Raw genomic sequence first — 23,219 nt, forward strand, 5'->3', positions numbered from 1 at the left:
GAAGCTCCGGGCTCTGTGGGCGTTGGGGTTTGTCGTGCCGAGTTAGTGCTTTAACTCTGTGAATGTACCGTGTGTGAGCAAACTTCTCAAGGGACGTGTTGTATGTTTGCGTCCAGGTAGAAAGGAAGCGCCACATTGGAAATGACATCGTCACCATCGTGTTCCAGGAAGGGGAGGAGCCTTCTCCTGCCTTCAAGCCTTCCATGATCCGCTCCCACTTTACACGTATCCTGAGCCTGTGTGAACCCTCCCACTAGCAAGCTGTTGGTCAGCCTCACTGGACTTAAAATGACCCTCAAACCAAATGTTACGGTTGACTGGCATGTTGGGGTTGTTTTGCGTTGCTAGATTCTTAGACCCACTGTGTTGTATTTTTCCCTCTTCTCTCTCCATCCATTGCAGTAATGGATGGACGCATTCTCAGAGAATTCTTGACTTTGGAACTATCTTCCCTTTCCTCAGGTAGTCTATGAAATGAGGGAAACTTCCTACCACCCATTGATAATAAAGGAATTAGAAGACTTATAGTTAGTGAATCCTCTGAGAAATTTGCTTTAGGTATAAAAACTTGCAAGTTAAGATAAAAAGCCAAAATAATGTGTCTTTGTTGATTCTAAGCCCTAGGAATGGCTGCTACATTACCATCTCTTGACATTTGAGATATGATAGAATTAATCCTATTTTTATTTGCTTTCCCTCTACTTCCTCTCATCCCTCTTTAGCTCATATTGCTGCCAAAGCCCTGCTGAAGTTCTCGGTAATGTCCAAGCTCAGCTCAGTCACACAGGCCTGGCACATGAGCACGGTCAGCCCAACACATCCCCAGCCTTGGCCCCGTTGTCCTGGGCCGCTGGCCATGACAGTGAGACCCAGTGGTAGTGCCTACAGGTTGTACATAATAAGTAAAAGGCAACTAATAGGCATTTTTCAGAATAAATTCTGTCTAGTTGTTCATGTTCCTTGGAAACTCCAGTGAAAGTGTTGGGAGATAGAACCATGGTGACTCATTGCATCTGCAAGTAGGTTGCTCTGCATCCTTTGACTTGTTCACTGTAGCCTCACAAAATTGCCATGAGGGCAGGGAAGAAAACAGATATGCACGTACACATTAATAATAAGTGATATCTTGCTCTGTTCACTGATGTAGGACTAATATTTCCCTCTTCCGGCAGCGGTTCTTGTAGAACAGAAAGAAAACTTCTCCAGGAGGGGGAGGGAAGTGATCAGAATGACAGAGAGATCATCATTATTTTTAGAATTTCCTTTTGTTATGAGTTTTAGATTTGAGGCTTGGCATATTTGTTTCTGGAAAGGGACAAGCCAATAATTAATGCAAATTCTTTCCACTAAGTCTAGGAGTGGAAACTGAGGGACTGAGGATGGTTTTTAGCCCTAGCTAAGGAAAGCCGGGGCTGGGAGATGGTGGGGGAGGAGGAGGAATGGAAGAAGGAAAGAAAAGCTGGTGGAGGTGGTACTATTTCAGACTCAACTCGCCCGACACAAGCAAAGCAGATTCTACTGAGAGGCTGCCGCCAGCTACACTGGTTTGTTTTGGTTTGTTTTGTCTACCAAAGCCAGAAGGAGAGAGAAGGAAGGTGTACAGTGGAAACATTTAAATTTCTTTTCTTTTCAAAATGTGTGAGATGAAATATATGACTCATTTCATTTTGGGACCTTGTTTATACTTTCAGGCAAGGGAACTGATCTTTTTGCTTTGTTTTAGTTGCTTAATAGCGTTATTTATATTGCTTTTCTGAAGGATTTGGAGAAGTAGCCCTTTCCAGAAAGGATGAGCACGCAGAGGTTGAACCTGTGTCTTCCCGGGCTGTGTCTTTAACAGAAGTCAAGGTTCCATCTCAGCCTATGGGTGACAGGAGCCCTGACCCCAGGAGTTAAGGTCCAGGATGATTCTGCACACAGGGTTTGCAAAGCACAAGCCGTTGACTGTGTGAGTTGGGGTCGTTGATTAATTTCCTTAACCATCACCACAGATATTTTTGCCTTAGTGAGGTATGATCAGCAAAAGGACAATTACAGGTTGGTAACAACTTTATCTCGATTGCTTGTTCTAATTCTCACGTTTACATGTTAATTTGGCATTCATTTTAAGACTTTTTTTTTTTGGTCACGCCGGGTCTTAGTTGCAGCAAGCGGGCTCCTTAGTTGTGGCTTGCCAGCTTCTTAGTCATGGCATGCGAACTCTCAGTTGCAGCATGCATGTGAGATCTACTTCCCTGATCAGGGATCGAACCCAGGCCCCCTGCATCGGGAGCTCGGAGTCTTAACCACTATGCCACCAGGGAAGTCCTGAGACTCTTGATATACATATTTTTTGATTGATTTGAAAGCCACCGTGTCTTCAGGAAAAGCTTGTTTCATATAGTGTTGCTCCATGCAGTAGACCCAAGGGTCAGGGTCAGGAATGTTACTGTGCTCCACAGAGGGCACAAGTGTGATATATTTGATCTTGACCAGAGTACCCTCCTTCCTAGGCTACATTCTTGCCCGTTTATCCTTCTCAAAAATTAATCCCGTTCTCAAAAATTAATCTGTTAAAAGGTATCGTGATGTTCTGAAAAGAGCATGAACTTTGAGCCAAATAGATCTGGGTTAGAATCCCAGCTCTATCACTTATTAACTTTGAGGCTTTGAAAAAAAAGGTGTTTATCTTCTTGGAGCCTCAAGCCTCGTCTGTGGAGTGAAGGTAATGATTCTACCTGGACAGGTTGGTGAGAATTAGCTGATGCTATGTCTTGAAAGACCAAGTATGCTGCCTGGTGTGCAGTGGGTGCTCAGTGGTGGTCTTTGCTATTGTTCCTGGGGTGCCTGATCTTGCCTGCAGCTTGGTGGGTTGGACCACGAAGGATCCAGTAAGACTTGGTCTTTGCCCTAAAGCACATAGGATTGCTGCATGGTGGCCAAGGCTCTGGCAGCCCAGAGAAGGCCCTCCTCCTATGGAAGGAGCATTCCTAACAAATCACATAGGCAACTGAACAAATTTAAGATCCAAATATCGGTGGTCTTTGAAGAAAAACCGAGTAATTCTGCAGTGTTCTCTACACAGGCTGAAAATATTTTCAGAGGAAAGCGTACCACTCTTTGGCCCACCCTTGCCCTCCCCACCAGTGTTTACAGACCACCAGGAATTCAGGGACTTTTTGCTAGTGAAATGTAAGTTTCTATTTTGAAATGTTTTTGCAACTTGTTCTACATCAGAATACATTTCTTCCAGTTCTCCCAGGATGCTGTAAAGAAGACATGATTGTTTAAGCATTGATTGCATTCCATGTTCTGTTAATTCTTCACGAGAAGCGTATTTAGTTTTCTGACAGTGTTGCAAAGGTCTCTCCTGGGTTCTCATCTATACCTACCATCCTACCCACCAAATAGCTAATATTTATTCAGTTTGATATGCCTAGCTCTGTGTTCTTTTATACGTATTATGTGACTTACATTCTTACAACAACCCTATAAGGAAATATGGTTATATCCATTTTACAAGCTAGAAAATTGAGACCCCAAGAATCTAAATAATTTGCTTAAAAATGCACAGATAACAGCATAGCTGGGATTCAAACCTGTAACTATCTTGACCTCAAGCTCCTAACTGTACTGCACACTTTCTATTCTGTGCTCTTCCACTTCATTGACTCTCAGTGTCTGTTGTCCACTAAACCACCGGCTTTTTCTTCCAGAAGAAACTTTCATTGAGCTAAGAATCCCAGTACTCTGCTTAGGCAATTGTTATTTTTTCTAACAAAATGCAGCAAATATATATTTAATCCCATTGAATGGCATCCTGGTGTTTTTGCCCATCTGTTGGATGAGTGGGTGGATGGGTGGGTTGGTGGATGGATGGGTGGGTGGGATAGACGGATGGATGGATGGATGGATGGGTGGGTGGGTGGGTGGAATTGTGGATGAGGGCACGTTGGGTGTGTGCTAGGTCTTCAAGTAATTAGATGTACCCTCTGCTCAGGAAGCTTGTAATCCAACAAGAAGAGTAAGAGAGACATACCTATGGACTATGGGTTTGTACAGAGAAAATTATAGAGTTTTTAAGCATTCTTCCATGAAAGAAGAGTTATACCAGTATTAGGAAAGTGGGTGGCATTTACTGTGAGGAGTTTCCTTGAGACGGGCATTCTTCAATAGCCTGTTAATATTTGTAACTCCGTTTATAACTTGATTTATTTTAGTAATTAATGGTGAAAAAGCCACTCTGGAAACCCCAACGTTCGCCCAGAAACGTCGACGAACTCTGGATATGTTGATTCGATCTTTATACCAGGATTTGATGCCAGATTTGCATAAGGTAACCCTGGGTCCGTGGTGTTCTTTCCTTCTCACGGGGTCTGAGTTGAGAACACAAGTCCTAGCGATGAGTCCTGGTTAGAAAAGCATAGAGTCGCCTGATCCTGCTGTCGACACTGGACTGTGGCCTCCAGGGGCTCATGTTCTCTCATGGTTGTCACGGGAAGAAGGGATGTTGAATGTCCATATACAGGAGCGTGATTTTCATAAAGCCAAGGCCTGTGGAAGTCGAGATGCAGGCTGAGGGCATGAATGTCAGTCAGCAGTCCCTGGAGCATTTGAGAGTACTTTTGGGGTATCTGTCTTTGGGGATACTGCTCGGCATTACCCGTGCCATGGAGCTGATAGACAGGCAAAGTGGGGATTTGGGGCAGAGGCTGGGGGCTCTATAAGGTTTTCTGGAGGTTTACTGGTGAGCCCCATATTCAGGCACTGAAATAAGCATGTACATTCACTGAAAATCCACTTTGTGCCAGATACTTTCTAGGCTGAAGGTGTGTCCACACTGATGGGACCCAGTACCTCCCTGAGGAACCCAGCGCCTCGAGGGGCACCCATGCTTTTGGAGGCCTCTAGACTCAGTGCGAGATCGCCACACGTCAGAGTGGGCAAAATGAAATCGTCGTTGTTTAGAAGCATTTCCCAAATTTAACAAGGAAGCGCAGAACAAGGGGGGAGACTTCCCTAGAATTGGTACAACTACAAACTCCGGCAAAAGGAGTTGCTACTGATGTGTGAACATAAATGCAGTGTCCGGTCTCAGGTGGCCGCCCGGAGGGATGACGAACATCAAAACGAGCTGGTGCTCGTGCAGTCCTTTCCCTTCAGCACAGTGACCACCACCGTCTTACAGGTGCCCTTGATTTCTGGCTGGTCGATACACCCTAACTACTCACAGGGATTGGTCCAGACCAACCCCAGGACCCTAAAGAGCCAGCCATAATTGGCAATCTGTCCATTCCCTTTTTTCCTTAAAGTCAGGAAACGGTGAAGAGAGGGTACCAAGAGGAATATGTGATGTCCTTCAGGTCTCACCGGAAACATCACTGCCTTAGCAGCCTTCCCCAGCCCCCAGTGAAGCCACGTGCCCCTGTTAAGTGCCTCCATATGCTTTATGGACCACCCCTTCATAGACGTTATCCCATGTGCCAGTCATGCAATCAGCTGCTTAACCTGTCTCCCCCGTAGACTCTGCTCCACCAGGACACAGACCACGTGCCTCACATCCCCCAAATCCGGCAGAGCCGTAGATGCCCAGCCAATACTTGCTAATTGCACGCGTGCACCCAGTTCTCGGCAGTTTGGAAGAAAACTAACATGTACTGAGTATGTGCCCAAGCACCTTCCATGCATTTCCTCACTTAGTCCTCGTAACACACCTCAGAGACCGGTATTAGCCACACAAAGACACTGAGACTCAGAAATTAACTCCCTTGCCCGGAGTTACCCAGAAGGCCACAGAGCTGCACAACTCCGGGGAGCACCGTTCACATAGAATTTTGTACGTCGTGTTCCAGGGGTGCCCCTCTCTGAGAATGGCGTCCTTGGAGCTGTGCAGCGTGGTGGCCGACCACGCTGTTAGGCAGTTAGTAGGAGGGGGGATGCTGGTTTGCTTGATTCCAGAGCCCGTGCTCTCAGCCTCCATGGGGCGGGCTCTCCCCGTGTTGCTTCTTAATCCCTCGCGTCTAGCACAGACCTGGCGGGCACTTAAGTGGTGCCTCATAGATGCTTATTGAGAGAACGAATAGAGAAGGCAGAAGTAGGACCATTTGGACAAATAGGTTTGTGCACTAAGAGAAGCCGAAGGATGAGATTTGACAACCATCTTCGGAATTCATAACTTGTCTTTCTTTTTCAGAACATGCTTAATAGACGATCTTTCAGTGATGTCTTACCAGAGTCGCCCAAGTCAGCACGGAAGAAAGAGGAGGCCCGCCAGGCAGAGTTCGTTAGAATAGGGCAGGTGGGTTTTATTCTGACACCTGTTTTATTCTGACATCCAAACCAGATGGCCCGCCTGCAAAGAATGTTATGTTTGCATACTCCTGGAGGAGCTCTGTCACTTCTCTTAGGATTATTGTGGAACCACGAGTGAGAATTTTTTTTAATTTTATTGAAGTATAACTGATTTACAATGTGTTCATTTCTGCTGTACAGCAACGTGATTCAGTTATACATATATATTCTTTTTCATATTCTTTTTCTTTATGGTTTATCACAGGATATTGAATGTAGTTCCCTGTGCTATACAGTAGGACCTTGTTGTTTATACGAAGTTTTTTTTTTGGCTGTGTTGGGTCTTCGTTGCTGCGCACAGGCTTTCTCTAGTTGTGGCGAGCGGGGGCTACTCTTTGTTGTGGAGCATGGGCTCTAGGCGCACAGGCTCAGTAGTTGTGGCTCACAGGCTCTAGAGCGCAGGCTCAGTAGTTGCGGCGCACGGGCTTAGTTGCTCCGCGGCCTGTGGGATCTTCCCAGACCAGGGCTCGAATCCATGTCCCCTGCATTGGCTGGCAGATTCTTAACCACCAGGGAAGTCCCTAGACGAAGGAGATTTTTGATAACCATGTAGGTGTAGCTCTCTGCAGGCGTGAGTGAGAGGAAAGCCCTCTGCTGAAGCGGGGTGACACTGGCTGGGAGCAAGAGGCCACAGGGCCCAGGCTGGGCTCCCTCTTGATAAGGGAGCATGTATCATTTGCCTGCCTCCCGGGAATTTTCTGAAGTGTGGGGAGCCAATTTAGGGAAAGCACCTTGAACTCCTCCCTGGCAGGAGTCAGCACATAGAGGGTGTCCTCGCAGGAGACCTGGATTCCCCCTACCGCTTGGAAGTAGTCGTCACAGTGAGGCGGCTCCCAGGCATCACCTTATTCCAGATTTTGGAGGAAACCATTCCCCCTTTGCCTTGCTCCTACGTGACATTAGTATTTCTCAGTTCTGGAGGTGACACAGCTTTCTGCCTTGGTCCCATGTCACAAGAGGGAGGAGGAGAGCTGCCAGCTGCAGACAAGGTTCTGACCCGAAAGTCGAAGCCAATAGCAAGGTGATCAGGAAAGCTTAACGGCAAAGATAACCTTTTCCCAAAGCAGGTGCACTGTTACTGGGGCCCTCCAACTTTGGTCCATGTTTAAAGATACCTGACTTGGGACTTCCCTGGTGGTCCAGTGGTTAAGACTCCATGCTCCCAATGCAGGGGGCTCGGGTTCGATCCCTGGTCAGGGAACTAGATCCCACATGCCACAACTAAGACCCGGCGCAGCCAAATAAATAAATATTTTAAAAAACAAAAAAAAAGATACCCTGACTCTACTTCCAGAGATTCTGATTCATCAAGTTTGAGGAGGGGCCTGGGGATTTTTTCCAATACCATCATTTCCAATGATGGTTTGGAAATCACTGTACTGATATACTGATTAGTTGAAATGACAGAAAACATTTGGAGCCATGAGGTCTTCACCAGGTCCAGCTGACTCCGTTCCTTATCTTCAATGATAGGGCAGCATGGGAACCTGAAACTTTAGCCTGAAATTACTCCTGTTTCATTAAAAAATTTTTTTTCAAATCATACTTGTTGATCCTGCTGTTGTTTTCCTGCCCGATAAACTGAAAGAGATCTCTGTTCTGTCAGGCGCTGAAACTGAAATCCATCGTGAGAGGGGATGCCCCATCAAGCTTGGTGGCAGCGGGGATCTGTAAAAAAGAGGTGAGTCGATGACGCTTTCGAGTTCAGCTGTGAATGTCCTTTGTCCTCAGTGAAGTTATTGAGATTCTTAGAAAGGTTTGTGGGGCAGGAGAGGAACAGCTTGTCTACAGCAGAACCCGCAGGGGAAGCCCCAGTTAAAGCTGGGCAGCATCTAGTGAGAGCCTCCCTGTTTCCGTATCGTGCCTGTGCCTTTGCTTGAAGGAGCAGAGCTGCTAGACTGGACCTGGGCAAGCAGACTGGGCTCAGCAGTGCTCCTCAAGCCCTGTGTGCCTACAGACCACCTGGACTTCCTGACCAAGTGCACGTTCTCATCAACAGCTCTGCATGGCAGGGCCAAGATGCTACAGTTCTAACAGGATCTCAAGTGGTGCCTGTGCTGCTGACCATGGACACACTAAATGGCAAGGCTCTAGGGCAGTATTTCTCAAGCCTTAGTGTGTGTTAGAATCACCCCCAGAGTTTCTGATTCCGTCGGTCTGAGTGGGCCCTGAGAATGTGCATTTCTAACAAGTTGATGCTGATGGTGTTGGTCAGAGGACCACAGCTGAGCAACCACTGCTTCCTCTACAGTTCATTCAGCCAAACCAATAATTCTGTGGCCTGAATATCTGCTTCTCATTTCCACTTTCTGTGGAAAAAGAACTAGGTGGTCATCAAGCATACGAGAGAAAACAATGAAAACAAGTCGCAGTACAAACTTACTGTTTGCACGATTTTGTACTGTAAAGCCCATGCCCTACATACTGAAATATGTCTATGTTCAGAATAGGTAAAAGGTAGTTAAATGGAACAAATCCACAGACATTGCATCACTGGAGAAATGGCCATCGTAAAAGCAGAAGAATTACGAATACCTCTGCTTTCGCAACAAAGGTATGGACGATCTGTATCTGAATTGCAGAACCTACAGACTTTAAAGTCTGGTTTCAAGAAAATGATGAGCTCAAAATACAACTGATGCGGGAGAACCACAGCCAATTTCAGACAAGACCGATGGCAAAGCATCTTTTCCAAAGGTTCCAAAGGTTGCAAAAATTCCCACTATCTGCTTGTTCCTATGAATAGTAGAATTTGCAGTGTTGTCAAGCCCTTTATAGATAACAAATTCCAGTAAGACTTAGTAACCTTCTTAATAAGAAGTTCTTAGGTGTACATAAAAATGAAAGTAACGTGTTCACCGGTAAACGACAAAGAAAGAGCTTCCATGTTTTGGATCAGTGCATGACCTACCAGTGGGCCACGGGCCATCCTTGAAGAAGCACTACTCGACAGGCCCTCATGGACTGTGGTGCAGTTGGCTCTGCAGAGGCCAGAGTCCCACATGCTGTTCCCGAGAGTGCTCCACTTGCAGAGCATGGGCATTGCCAGCCTCCTAGGCATCCATCATTTCATGAGCTGTGTTAATGTCCTTAGCAGGGAGCCAGTAAAGAGTTCTGGGCCTGGGCAGGAAGGCCCGAAGACCACGTCATTGCCCTCAGAATCTGCACCAGGCCCGTCATGTGGCAGCGGGGAGTCCAGTGCAATGATAAATGCCATCAGGCCTCAGACCAGAGCGTCTGTGGGTCTGGGGCTGAGTTCTCATCGCCGACACCTCCTACGTGATGGCCTCAGACTCTTGCAGTCCCCAGCCACTTTGAGGGCCCATGAAGCCAGTGGACCCCCCTGCCCCCAACACACACACTCCAGCCCATTAAAATTACGAATGGCACCTATACAGCACGTTGAACACAGTTTCAGGGCTTCATGGACCTCCCTAAGCCCCCCTGGATCCTTCAGGGCCCCTAGATCTTCTGGGTTAAAAACCCCAGTTCTGCAGAAGTGTTCTGATCTTGTGTCCTGCACGCAGAGAACATTCTGTTATTTGGAGTTGGCTTTCCACCTTGGTGTCTAATGCTCTAGCGTCTGTGTCTGTCGCCCAGTTGGCATTTACGTTGGCTTTGCTTTTGAATATCCTCCTGCTCTAAGTCACAAACTCAGAATTTCCAGAAATCTTAGGGAATTGCCATTCCAAGGAATGACCTGCACTTGTGCAGCCCTCTTTCAGTTTATAATTGCCATTCCAAGTAATGACCTGCACTTGTGCAGCCCTCTTTCAGTTTATAAAATATCTTCACATTCTTTGTGTGATCTTTTCACAACAGCCTGAGCCTCATCTTAGCAATTAGAATATTCATTTTGCGGCTGTTGGGTTTTATAAAGGGAAAGCATACATCTCTAAGACAGCAATAATGCACACAGTGTTTACCCTCATCCCAAATGACACCCTTGCAGGTGACCTCAGAGCCATCGCTTCTACTTTGAGTGTGCGAGCATGTGCTCACCCGGCCCATGCAAACACACCTACGCATGCACACGGGCTCTTGTACAGCCCCAGGTAAAAGTGAAGACGTGGGACTTCAATTCGTCCCTGAGAATCTCCACAGACTTCCTTGTCCCTTGAGGGCAAGCCACATGCTTTGGAGGGAAATTAATGGTTTGGTTGAGAATGTCCCTGATTCTGGTGTGGCTCAGAAGCCACGAACAGCGCCTGCAGACTCCAGGCATCGGCGGCAGCTCCGAGGCAGCAGTGAGGGGGTGCTGACTCTTCCTGCCCGACATGGAATGAAACTAAGGATGCGAGTTCCATGATGTGAATGTGTCACGTGGGGGAACACGAGTGGGTTTCATCAACAGCCCTCGCCATGTTCCTACAAACAGGGGTTATTTTTTTCTTGAAGATTTGTAGCCTTAAGTGGGTCAGTAAGCATTTTCATGTTAAGACGATGTCAACTTCTTGCATTGTGTACGGTTTAATAATTTTGCCGAATCAGCAACACAGGAATCTGACTTTGTTTAGAGAGTTGGGTGGGACTTCCTCTTACAATAAAGAGAAACGTTTGCTTAGAAAACGTTACCAATGCTCCGATTGCCCCTGTGGGGTGTCATTACGATATAGACTCTGGTCACGGTGCCAGAAACATGTGACTCCAGCCTTTTCCTATTGCGTGCGTTTCTGGAAGGAGACTCTTCTTCTTAAGGAAGGTAACTGAGTCAGAGCCCTTCTAGCTCCCAGGGTCTGAGGGCATCTGTGTTGCTGTTTTGGGTGGTGGTGTGCTGTGCGTTTCCACCTATGGGCCTGTGTGTTCTTTCTGGTGCACTTACCTTCTGATGCTTGGTTGCCTCGCAGCCTTGGGAGCCCCAGTGTTTCTGCAGTAATTTCCCTCACGAAGCCGTGTGTGCAGATCCCTGGGGCCAGGCCTTGCTGGTTTCCACTGATGCTGGCGTCTTGCTAGTGGATGGTTAGTGAGTAGCTGCTCCTTCAAATGTCTCTCTTTGTATAACTTGTAGTGCTTCTAAGATGGGTGACCACCGATCAGCTCCCTTTAGATAAATGGGTCCTCGGCAGTGTCCTTAGCAGAGCTTTATTTCCTTAAAAATTACTCCCTTGTTTTCAACAGGCAAGCCAGGGCCGTGGGGGGTGGGGGGTGGGCGCGGGCATGCATGACAGTTTCATCCCTTCTGATTAGTCTGTGGATATCAAATAACCTGCAAGGAAAATCTCCTTTGCGGCAAATACTTAATCATGAGTCCAAAATTTTACTTTAAATTGACAAGGGCAGGGCTTCCCTGGTGGCGCAGTGGTTGAGAGTCCGCCTGCCGATGCGGGGGACGCGGGTTCGTGCCCCGGTCCGGGAGGATCCCACATGCCGCGGAGCGGCTGGGCCCGTGAGCCATGGCCGCTGAGCCTGCGCGTCCGGAGCCTGTGCTCCGCAACGGGAGAGGCCACAACAGTGAGAGGCCCGCGTACCGCAAAAAAAAAAAAAAAAAAAAAAATTGACAAGGGCAGGTTGTTATTTAGAGCCGCTGTCTCAGGGATATGCTCTCTCTCTTTTTTTTTCTTTTTTTGCTGTAAGTGGGCCTCTCACCGTTGTGGCCTCTCCCGTTGCGGAGCACAGGCTCCGGACGCGCAGGCTCAGCGGCCATGGCTCACGGGCCCAGCCGCTCCGCGGCATGTGGGATCCTCCCGGACCAGGGCACGAACCCGTGTCCCCCGCATCGGCAGGTGGACTGTCAACCACTGCGCCACCAGGGAAGCCCGATATGCTCTCTCTTGAAGTGCTTTTTTTTTTCTTTTAAGATTTCTAATTCGAAAAGTACTCAGTATCCAAAACAAACAATAAGAATCTTAGATAACCTGTATTTGGTGGATAGAGAAACAAAGATTTTGACAGGAAGACAGATCTCATCTCAATATAAAACCAAACTTTACACAGCCGGATGGGTCAGCCTGCCCCCAGGGAGGCGGTCAGCTCCCTGTCACCACAGATCAGTCACCAATCAGACATGACCTTGGCAAGGATGCCGTAGAGGGCATTCAACTTCGAGTGGGGATTTAATTTAGCCTCAAGGACTGTGTGGTCCTTTCCAGCAGGAGGCCCCTTGGATTCTTCCAGACTCCTAATGAATGATAAAGGAGCTAAACACTAGTAGCAAGTCATGTCCTGGGGCTTCAGAGGGAGCCGTAGGTGTAGAGACAGCATCTTCCAAGGGCACATCCTCCGTGCCCAGGAGCAGGCTGCCCGGTCTCTGGTTACCATAGTGATGCTTTATAAGCATCCTGAAGGCCACCTCCTGTGAGAGTAACGTAACGGCCTAAAACTGCAGCATCTTCCCATCCTTGGCCTCAACCTTTACTCCCTCCTCAGTCCCTGACTCAGCACGTGTTCCGGCCCCGTGCTAGGTGCCTCCTGTAGGACGATGAGAGGTGGACAAGACTTTATAATGGACTTATTTCTGACCTTATCTGTTATTTTTGCTGTATCTTTAAATGTTGTATCCATAACATAATTTTTTAAATTCACATATATACACATATATAATTGTGTATATAACTAATTTACTAAAAGCCAGATAACTTAACATTCATAAATTCAGAATTTAAATTAAGTATTTCATTTTAGAAACTTTTATAAAACAATTAGAAAATCTTTGTGATCTTGAAGAAAACCTCTCTGAGCTTCAGGTTTCTCTAAAGTGGGGGTAATTTTTTAAGTAGCTAAAAAATAGTTTATGATAATGGGAAATGATGAACTAAACAAAATAAGGATGATGATCCTAACCGCCAGGGAGGAGATGCGGACGTTACACGAAGTTACTTACTTACCTGTAAGTGCTTGAAGCGGCGTCTGGCACACAGCAGTAACTTACCAAACAGTCGCTGTCATCATTACTCTATCCCTATGAACTTGCCAGAAGGTAACAAAATCTATAGATTTTGCTCAAAGTGCAACCAGATAAAAGAATTTATTAAAAAAAATAAACCTTAGGGGTTTAGTCTAGTCTCTTAGTTTTACAGATGAAGAAACGGAGGCCTAAAGAAATGATGTGACTTGCCCAAGACAATACAGCTGGTTAGTGGCACATCTGGAACCAGAACCCAGAGGTGATTCCTTGTCCAGTGCTCTCTCCACTAAACCAACTACATTTTATTAAAATTAAATTAAACTCTACCAATGTTACTGGCTTTACCTTGAAGCAGATTTCCAAGACTATACTCCTGGGCAAATAATTATGAAAATTTTTGTGATGAAAAGAATGTCAAATTCTACCTGTTTGCCTTTTTAGGAAAGAGAAAGTATGTTTCATAGTGACTAGTTGTAAGGCTTGACTAAAAACAGAAAAAAAAATTCTGTTTGAGTTGCTTCTATGTAAATGTAAAATCCAAACCAAGATTACCAAGTCCCTTTCTGCAATTTTCACCTTTACGTATCCAAAATGTAATGGAAGTGTCAGATATAAGGATTATTGTGACCGCCAGGAAATTCTTTTCTTTCAAACTTGAGGGACGTTGTCTTAACACAGGTGGTAGCCATATACACCCACCACCAGCTTAGAGGTATTACTCACATTATTACTTTCATGTCCTAGTTATGCAGTAATGCATCCCTGTTTGCCTTTGCTAAAAAGAGAATAACCCTTAAGGCTTTCTTTGTATTCCTTGTTCTGCTTTTAAGCCATAATTCTCTTGTTATTTCTTTGTTTACCTTTTTCTTGTCTACACTTAATTGTATTATGAATTATCTCTGTGAGTGAATCTCTCCATTTCGTTTCAAGCCAAGTTCTACTCTATCCCATTAGCCTCTGCTTAATTTCATTAGACTTACCCCCTTGAGAGTCTGCTCCTTTCAAGGTCACTATTAAACATCAAGATTCTTTGCATTCTAAGTGTAGCAAAACCTACTCTGAAGGGAGACTAAATACTCACTAAATATGCTATCACCATTTGTTTTGGTTTTGCAGTAATAGAAAAGCCAGCTCTAAAAGATAGTTTCTTCGTAAAGAGATTACAAGAAGGAAACCATGTTATGAAATAGTCATTGAATCCACGTCACTTTCTCATATCCTTTCCTTCCCTTCCTTCCTGTGCTGTATATAAACCTGTTTAGCCACCTGAGAAAGACTGGAGAATAAATGCTAATTTACTCTGTACATAGTCAGGCAGCCACACGGTATCCCTCTGTTTTAACTGTAAAATGAAGTGCTTCTGTCACATTAATTCCTTACGGCACAGTTTTCCCGTGCTCACCCCATCAATCCACAGGGATGCAGTGCTGTTTCTAGGCTACAACACTGGCTAAGAGCCCAGACTTTGTCCTTGCACAGACTTGGGTTCCGCAAGCTCAAGACGTGAGCTTAGACAATTTTCTATCACCTCTGAGCCTCAGGTTCTTCATTTGTTAAATGGGAGTATTAGAAGTTCCTACCTAGTAGGGTCATTGGGAAATCTACATTAAATGACACATAAAACACTTAGCATTAAGGCCTGGCATGTAGGAAGCCCTCAGTGTATGTGAACTGTCATTCACAAAATGAAACAAGCATAGTCACTTAGTCAAACATAGAGATGGGTACTGGAATGATCATCTCATGGTTTGAAATACTGAGTCTGCCCCCGCAGACGCACAAAGAGCCTGAGAATCAGTCCTCTTGGGAAGGCCTGGGCTAGAGGAGCAGGAAAGTGTTTGATGGGCTGTCACAGAACTTACATTAGCCCCGATCATGAAGCGCAACTAGAGCCAAGCCCTCCGTCTAGTAAGAGCCTAGCAGGCTCTGTGCTCTGACAAAGACAGTGCTCTCACAGGCCTGCAGGAGTGGGATGATAAAAGCTCTGCTCCCTCCTGGGCACCATCCAGGGAGGGACGAACTCCCAGACAGCCAAGATCCTCAGGGCCTCTCACACCTAAATTACAATGAAGGAAACACCCACACCCACAGCCGAACACTTGAAGACCTAACTGTCTTCAAAGTGCAGGTAAAGAGTCAGCTAGACAGTTCTGCCTAATACGTCTACACCATCCTGGGACATCGTTGCCTTGCCCTGAGTCTGTGTCAAGCTCAGAACAGACCCTTTGCTTATGGAACAGCCTTAATTCTTTTAGCCCTCTTTGTCCAAGGGACCCCCAGGAGCAAAGTAATGGCTAGCAATTTAAGATCCCAGTAAGTAAGCGTAAAAACAAATCCTATGTATAATTGCAGTGTCTTTAATCATCGGTTTACCTGACGTCTTCCCAAACGTTTCCACTAAAATTCGTTTTTTCCTGTTATTTGGGAAACGTAATTGATATTTCTCTCTTCTTTTATTTTTGTCTAAAAAGGAGATTTCATATTCCTATATGGAGAAATACTGAAAATTTATAGGTAAATTACTATTGACGCGGACATAGGGCATGTTGCAATACGAAGTTTGTTTTTATTTTCTATACAAAAGGAGATTCTAATTTTGCTTTCTTGAGAAATATGCAAGATAACCTAAGATGTGCTGTGATTTCAAACTTGACAAAAAGTCAGAAAATGCTCAAGAGAAATGGCTAAGCTTATTAGCATTTTTTAAAACTTGATATTCAGTTCTTTGGAACAATCCCAGCAAAAATTGGAATTGGGAGATGCTGCTTTTTCTTTGATGAACATGAGGAGAAGAATACAGCTTAGGGGCCCTGTATGGAGTTGTGAATGCCTTTGGGAAAGAAATGCCAGGCCTTCTCCCTGAGCTAAGAGGAGACTAGTGCTTGAACTTTCTGGGTAGCCCTTATGAAAGCTCTAGAAACTGTCCTCCTTCCTCACCTAGGGAGAACCGGGGTCCAAAACTACCCACAGGCACGTTTTGTAGGTTCTAGGAAGTGTGGGCTGGGTTGCAGCATCGGGTAACCAGGTTTCCTCTTCCAGATGACCTTCCATCAGTGCCAGTGTTTGACAAAACTCTGCCCGTGAAGCAGATGCATGTGCTGGAGGCTCTGGACCTTCTGATTTTCAGAGCAGACAAAGGTGGTACTCCTCTCCAGGTGACGTTTTCTGGGAGGAAGGGAAGAGTGTAGCCTGCAGCCGACACAAGGGTCGTGGGGCTCTGGCTGCATCAGTGGTGCCAGCTGTTTCTTCTCCTGGTGCCCAGGGCTCGGGGGCCTTGGGGGCCCATATGTCCTCTGAGGAGGGGATGGTGAGGGAGAGAAGGGGGGGGCATCCTTGATTGCATCATTACATAAAGGCGATGCCGGGTTGCTCCTGGATTCTGGAACACCTCAAATTCTGATTCCTCGAGCAGTGGTTTTCCTATACAATCCACCCTTTCAGTTCTTCCAGGTCGTCTTACTTTTCCATCCATCTCCTCTGTCTGCTTTATCCCACCAGGGAAAGACGCCCGCCTCTTTGTCTTCCGGCTGAGCGCTGTGCAGAGGGGCATTGAGGGCAACCAGGCCGTGAAGGGCAAATATGACTGCAGAGAAAACAAGCTGGAGAAAACCAAAGGTGACTCGATTCTTCATATTTTGGTGGTTTCCGTCCAATTAATCGTTTTCTCAGACTGCCCAGATTTTACTGAAAAGAAAAATGAGTGGGAGTTTGATTTTATTTGTTTTCACTTGGAAACATCACAAAGATAGCGTCACTGCTTCCCTAAGACAGCTTGAGCGATAGAAAAGCAGGTTGAGGACTCAAGGAAATTCTACGTCTGGTTTGACAAGTTTGGGAATGAGTTAAGCTCTATGAGCAAACCTGTGAAAAGAGACTTTTAGACTTTGATTCCCGGAACTCTGATCACCCTTCACTTTAGTTCATATCATGTAATGGGTGTGAAGCTAAGTCCACAAACTCTAATAGACAGGGAACATGACTTCCTTAATTGTCCTGTAATTCAACCTAATTTCTATTTCAAGTCCCCACTTTGCCTAGTGGCGGGAACGTTTCTTAGTCATTTCACTGGGTTATGCTTAATTTCCGGGGTTCTTAGGTATTACCAAATTGTCAAAGCTTGGGGGCTTCCCACCTCTGGTAGTGTGTTCAGCATCATTGATTTCTCTTCCCAGGCTGCCACTTGTATGCCATGAACACTCACCATAGCAGAGAGCTGAGGATTGTGGTTGCCATTCGGAATAAACTGCTTCTGGTCACGAGGAAACACAGCAAGCCAAGCGGGGTGACCGGCATGTCACTGTCATCTCCCCTGCCCGAGTCACCTGTTGAAGAATTCCAGTACATCAGGGTAGGTTTTCTCATCAGATCGCTTGGCTCCTGGCCAAGGTGTCACGAGGCGGACTCCCTCCTTCCACCCAGAGTCTGCCATCCACTGGCGTTCAGGAACTGACTGGGGAAGCCCTCGCCTGTTGCCCTGGCTTCCCCAGAAGACTAAGGTGAACAGGGCTTTTCCGACTCCATCCAGCTCATTCGTACCAGTGAGCACCCAGAGATGCTGCCCTAGTGGAGATCATTTTGAAATGTATAGAAATTTAGAATCATTATGTTGGGCACCAGAAACTAACACAGTTTTAAAGTCAGTTATACTTCAAAAACAAACTCATGGAAAAAGAGACCAGATTCATGGTTACCAGAGGCAGGGGGTGGGGGGAGGAGGAAGTGGAGGAAGGTGGTCAGAAGGTAAAAACTTCCCACTGTAAGACAAATAAGTACAAGGGGGGTAACGTACAACACGAGAAATATAATAACACTGCTGTATGTTATATATGGAAGTTAAGAGTTCTCATCACAAGGGGAAAAAATTCTGTTTTCTTTTTCTTTTATTTTGTATTTATATGAGGTGATGAATATTCACTAACCTACTGTGGTGATCTTTTTTTTTTTTTTTTTTTTTTTTTATTTTTTTGCGGTATGTGGGCCTCTCACTGTTGTGGCCTCTCGTGTTGTGGAGCACAGGCTCCGGATGCACAGGCTCAGCGGCCATTGCTCACGGGCCCAGCCGCTCTGCGGCACGTGGGATCCTCCTGGACCGGGGCACGAACCCGCGTCCCCTGCATCGGCAGGCGGACTCCCAACCACTGCGCCACCAGGGAAGCCCTGTGGTGATCATTTTATGATGTATGTAAAGTCAAATCATTATTGTACACCTTAAATTTATGCAATGCTATATATCAATTATATCTCAATAAAACTGGAAGGAGGAAAAAAAGGATGCTGTTCTAGGTCCTGGGGATACAGTAATGAACAACAAGAAAAAAGTGTCTTTTCTTGTGAAGATTGCTTTCTAGTTGCAGGACAACAGAAATAGGCCAATAAGTCTATGAGTCCTGAGGATAACAGTAAAGTAGGGTAAGGAAACAGAGGATCATGAATCGGGGAGGTAGGGGATCTCTTTTAGAAAGGGTATCTCAGAAGCCCTCTCAGAAAAGATTACCTTTGAGGGGAGATCCAGATGAAAGACGGGACCGAGTGATGAGGGTCTCTGGGGAAAGGGTCTCCAGGCAGAAGGGGAGCGGCCAGCGAGGGCCCAGTGGCCCGGCTCAAGGCACAGCCAAGAGGCTGGGCGGCTACAGCCGAGGGGACAGACAGGGGTCAGTGTATGGGGACCAGGTTCTCTTGGGCCCTGAAGGCCATTGCAAGGACGTTGGCTTCGACACCGAGCAAAAGGGGGAGCCCTGTGAAGGTCTGAAGCAGAGCAGTGGCAGGTTTTAAAAAGGCCATGCTGGCTACTGGACAGAGGAGAGAGTAGGGGGCCAAGAGTGGAATAAGGAGTCCAGCTAAGAGGCTGATGCAGGGCCCTGGCAGGAGACGAGGTCAGCTTTGGTCCTTGGCAGGTGGAAAGGTGTGGTGGACAAAGCTGCCCCTTTGCCTGAGTCAGTAGGATTTGCTCCTGGGCTGAGCGTGGAGCCTGTGAGAGAAGCCTCCTGGAGCGTCAAGGCCCTTCCCGATCTTACCATTCTAGCTTTTTTAAAAGCTATGGTACAGGGACTTCCCTGGTGGTCCAGCGGTTAAGACTCCGTGCTCCCAATGGAGGGGGCCCGGGTTCGATTCCCAGTCAGGGAACTAGATGCCACATGCCACAACTAAAGATCCCGCATGCCGCAATGAAGATCCCGCGTGCCACAACTAAGACCCAGAGCAGCCAAATAAGTAAAACATATTAAAAAATAATAATAAAAACCATGGTACATTAAGGTGTCAAATATGTCAACCATTGGCCACTAAGGCGGAGTAGGCCCATAAGTGAGCTGAGAAGTCATTTTTGCCTAGACTTAAAGCTGCCTGAATTATGTGTTTCAGTTTCTGCTAATATGCAATTCCAGGGGACAGAATAGCAAAACAGTTAAAGCAAGTTACAATCTTGCTTTAAATAGGTGTTAGTCTTCTCATACAGTGCTCAGCCGTCTTAATGAGTATTTATGCCGAGCATGTGCATTTATATGGAGTATAAGCTCTGAAGTCAGGTTTCTTGAGTTCAAATCTTGGCTCTGCCACATATAAACTATGTGACCGTAGGCAAGTCATGTGACCTTTGAGCCTCAGTCTCCTCACCTGTAACACAGAATAACAGCCTTACCTACTTCATTAGGTTGTTATGAGGATTCAGTGAGAGCAGTGCCTGGAGCTGTTAACATTAGCTGTTATTATTATTATTATTATTAAATGACAGGACGGGACCAGACAGTCTGAAGGCTGACGCAGGCCACACTGTTGAATTGCTTTTGTAAAATTGTTTCCTGGCCTCTCCCCTCTGCAGTGGACAGAGGGCTGAGCCTCGAGGACAGGCTGTAGGAGAAGTCTGGCACCATCCCTCCTGTCCTTTCCCGCCTCTGCCTCCCCTGCAAGCACAGCGCTCTGCAGGGGCCTGGTGGGGGGACTCTTCTGCACGGGGGCGGGCAGTGGGGGGTTGATACGAAGGTGGCTGCTCTGTCCTCACCCCTTTCTCCTCCATCCTTGTCCACCACACAGGAGATCTGTCTGTCCGACTCTCCCTCGGTGATGACCTTGGTAGATGGGCCATCGGAAGAGAGTGACAACCTCATCTGCGTGGCTTACCGGCACCAATTCGACGTGGTGAACGAGAGCACGGGGGAGGCCTTCAGGCTGCACCATGTGGAGGCCAACAGGGTCAGTTGACAGATATGGGGGCAAGTGGGAACCTAGAAGGCTAGGAGTTGTGTCTTCTAACTTTGTCATGCCGTGATGAGGATTTCTTTAAAATTGTGTATTATTTATCATATCAGTGTCATGCGATGTACTATTTAGGCTGCCATCTTTGTAGGTCCAAATGGTTCAGTATAATGTAACTGCCCATTGCCCTGTCAGCTTCTCCAGGCCTCCCCCTGCCATTCCATCCTTCCCAATAAAAGAGGAATGAAGAGTCAAAAAGCTAAATGTAAAGAACTGAGTAAATGAGAACATTTGTTTGGTAATTCGTACTGGAAGGGCCTTTGGAGAGTAAGGTTGCTCTCAGAGGACCTGCAGACCCACAGCGTGGGGCCTGGGTGGCAGGGGAGGGTACAGCCCACGTCTCCATCCCCTTAGAGGCTGTTAGGAAAAGAAGGAGGGATGAAACACCATTAGGAGAGAGAGAAAAAGCAGATCAGCACTGGGGGTCCTTACCTCCTGGCCTGAGCTGCACAGAGAACAACCATGTCCTGGATTTGGACAAAATCTAGGGCCCACCTGAAACTGCACTGAAGCACGAAAGAGGACCTCATGGGTTCCGAGCATCAGCACCCGGGAGTGCCTGTCACTGAGCTGCTCCACACAGACAAGCAGGTCACAGAGCTCTTCAGCCCACGTATCTCCATGAAGCAGCTCAAGGCCTGATAACACTTGAGCCACTTGAGGACTGCATGGTGCAGGGCCAGCGCTCTGGCTTAGGTTCGAGGACACAGCAGAACAAGGACGTTGTCTCCAGGGAGAACGTTGTTCCTGATGAGAGTTTCCAAACCCACAGGCTTCCCCCAGTCCTGTTCAGATCTGTCAAAGAGACTGAGGGATTTAATTATACTTTATCAGAAATTTAAAAATACAATTTATATTTGGACAAGCCCTACCTAAATATGCACTAAAATTGCTAATTACTGTATGAAGAAGACTTAACACCTAATGAAAGGAAGATCTTAAAAAATAGAAAAGTCAGAAAAAGAAGCATCTAGATATAGTTAGGGCTCCTTATCTTCAGCTGTTGTCAATTACAGCTTAGTCTGTCCTTTCACGTATATATACTGGTGGCACCCAAACTAGTCTGCAGTTGGAGTCATCGGGGAGCTTCAAATGCTACCGATGCCCGTGTCCCACCCACAGAGATTTCATCGGCCTTGGGTGTGGCGTGGGCTTTAGAATTTTCAGATGATCCCCAGGTGATGTGGGAAAGTTTGGGAACCACTGGTACACGCTGCTTCTCAACTCTGGCTATAATTGCCTAGAAAGCTTTAAACTCATCAGTGCTCTGATACACCCAGATCAGTTAAACGAGAATTCCCGGGTGTATGCTATGGGAATCAATTGGTCTTGAGTCTCCCCCAGGTGATCCTAATAGAGACCGAGGAGAAGGAATCTATCCTGAAACTCTCCCTAACTTAAAGCCAGGACTCCCGTCCATCCCAGCAGCCGGGAACCTATAATCTCTTCCAGCTGCTGACTTCTGAGGAGGAAGGGTCCAATCTGGCCTTTGAAAGTTCTTGCCCCTTCTTGCTTTTCAAAACTCTGCACAACCAGACAAAAGAGACAGAAAAAGGCGGGTCTAGCAGGTCTTTGTTGAATCAATCCTTCCCTGGCAACTAGTCTCTTAAGATTCATGAAGGCCCAGGAAAAAATGTGTTAATGTTTTCTTTGATGACTTCTGTGTTTGTTTCTCTGAAAGCTGTGAGAAACAGTCCTAAATGTTTCTGTCCTTTCTTCGATATGCTTTTTAAAGCAAAGATACAAAACTTTTCTCTAAGAGAAAACGTTTAAAAACATATTTTTGTTGTTAAGCATGTCCCCTGGATCTGAGTGGGTCAGTGTGCATAGTCCCTCCTACTACAGTGGTCCCAACCTTTTTGGCACCAGGGACCAGTTTCCTGGAAGATAGTTTTTCCACGGACGGGGGCTGGGGGGAGGGATTGTTCAGGCGGCAATGCGAGCGGTGGGCAGCGGCAGATGAAGCTTCACGTGCTCACCCTCTGCTCACCTCCTACCGTGCTGCCCGGTTCCTAACAGGCCTTGGACAGGGGGTCGGGGACCCCTGTCCTAGTAAATCAGCAGCTGCTGTGTTTGCTGAGCAGGCAGAGGTACTGAGACAGTGGCTTGTCTTTGTGAGGAATTTACTGTCCAGTTGGGAAGAAAAGCCCTAGAGAAATGAGGAGAGTAATGAGCATGCTTTCTAATAGCTGGTCAGAAGTGGCCTGCGGGAACAGGGTTACTTCCCACCAAGACGTTCCTGCAGGACAAGCCCCGAGTGCAGTGGAGCAGGAGAGAGGCTGACCCTCCTTGAGTCCTGGAGATTTAGTGCCTCAAGTTGCCCTCACTGCCTGCCTGTTCCGTGTGCGGCCATCCGGGCCGGCCTGTTTTCCTGTCCCTGTTCCTCCTCTCTTCTCATCCAAGACCCCTTGATTCCCACTGTAGGCTTCAAACCTACCTTAGGGTCTAAGACAATCCTAGCTTGAGAGAGGAGCTGTTTAAGAAGCACCAGAGCAGCCTTCTGAAAGTCAATGTCAAGTTCGTTTTACCAACAGGCCGACTGCGACCTACTGCCCCAGCTCCAACAGCCAGCACTGGCCTCCTTCCCAAAACAGAGGACTCCTCTGGAGGGAACTGCAGACCTGGTAACAGGATCTGGGTCTCTGGCTTATTTGCTGGGCCCAACCTGACTGTCTGCCCAGACCCCAGCTGGGCTCCATTGAGAGCTCACCCCGGAATCACGTGGGAAGGCTGGACACTGACCTCACAGTGGTGACCTCTTCCACTTGTTACAAGTGTGTGTTTTGAAGTTTCA

The 23,219-nt window shown here is 46.8% G+C and overlaps 1 protein-coding gene across 6 annotated transcripts in view; it reads left to right on the forward strand.

Annotated features, from left to right (window-relative positions):
* The window catches only part of GARNL3 (GTPase activating Rap/RanGAP domain like 3), a 154,210-nt gene that overhangs the window by 113,883 nt on the left and 17,108 nt on the right, over positions 1-23,219 (forward strand). For all 6 annotated transcript variants that reach the window (XR_007477733.1, XM_049710718.1, XM_033427170.2 and 3 more), the window contains 11 exons: positions 117-225; positions 1,992-2,037; positions 3,065-3,171; positions 4,200-4,315; positions 6,173-6,277; positions 7,937-8,011; positions 11,178-11,289; positions 16,214-16,312; positions 16,673-16,789; positions 17,347-17,522; positions 20,204-20,362. Coding sequence is in view for 5 of the 6 variants with exons in the window: in XM_049710718.1 (XP_049566675.1) it covers positions 117-225; positions 1,992-2,037; positions 3,065-3,171; positions 4,200-4,315; positions 6,173-6,277; positions 7,937-8,011; positions 11,178-11,289; positions 16,214-16,312; positions 16,673-16,789; positions 17,347-17,522; positions 20,204-20,362 (1,221 nt within the window). In the remaining variant the exon portion in view is untranslated. The remainder of the gene's footprint in view (positions 1-116; positions 226-1,991; positions 2,038-3,064; positions 3,172-4,199; positions 4,316-6,172; positions 6,278-7,936; positions 8,012-11,177; positions 11,290-16,213; positions 16,313-16,672; positions 16,790-17,346; positions 17,523-20,203; positions 20,363-23,219) is intronic.

This window comes from Orcinus orca, chromosome 6, assembly GCF_937001465.1.
Source record: "Orcinus orca chromosome 6, mOrcOrc1.1, whole genome shotgun sequence".
NCBI classification, from domain to species: domain Eukaryota; kingdom Metazoa; phylum Chordata; class Mammalia; order Artiodactyla; family Delphinidae; genus Orcinus; species Orcinus orca.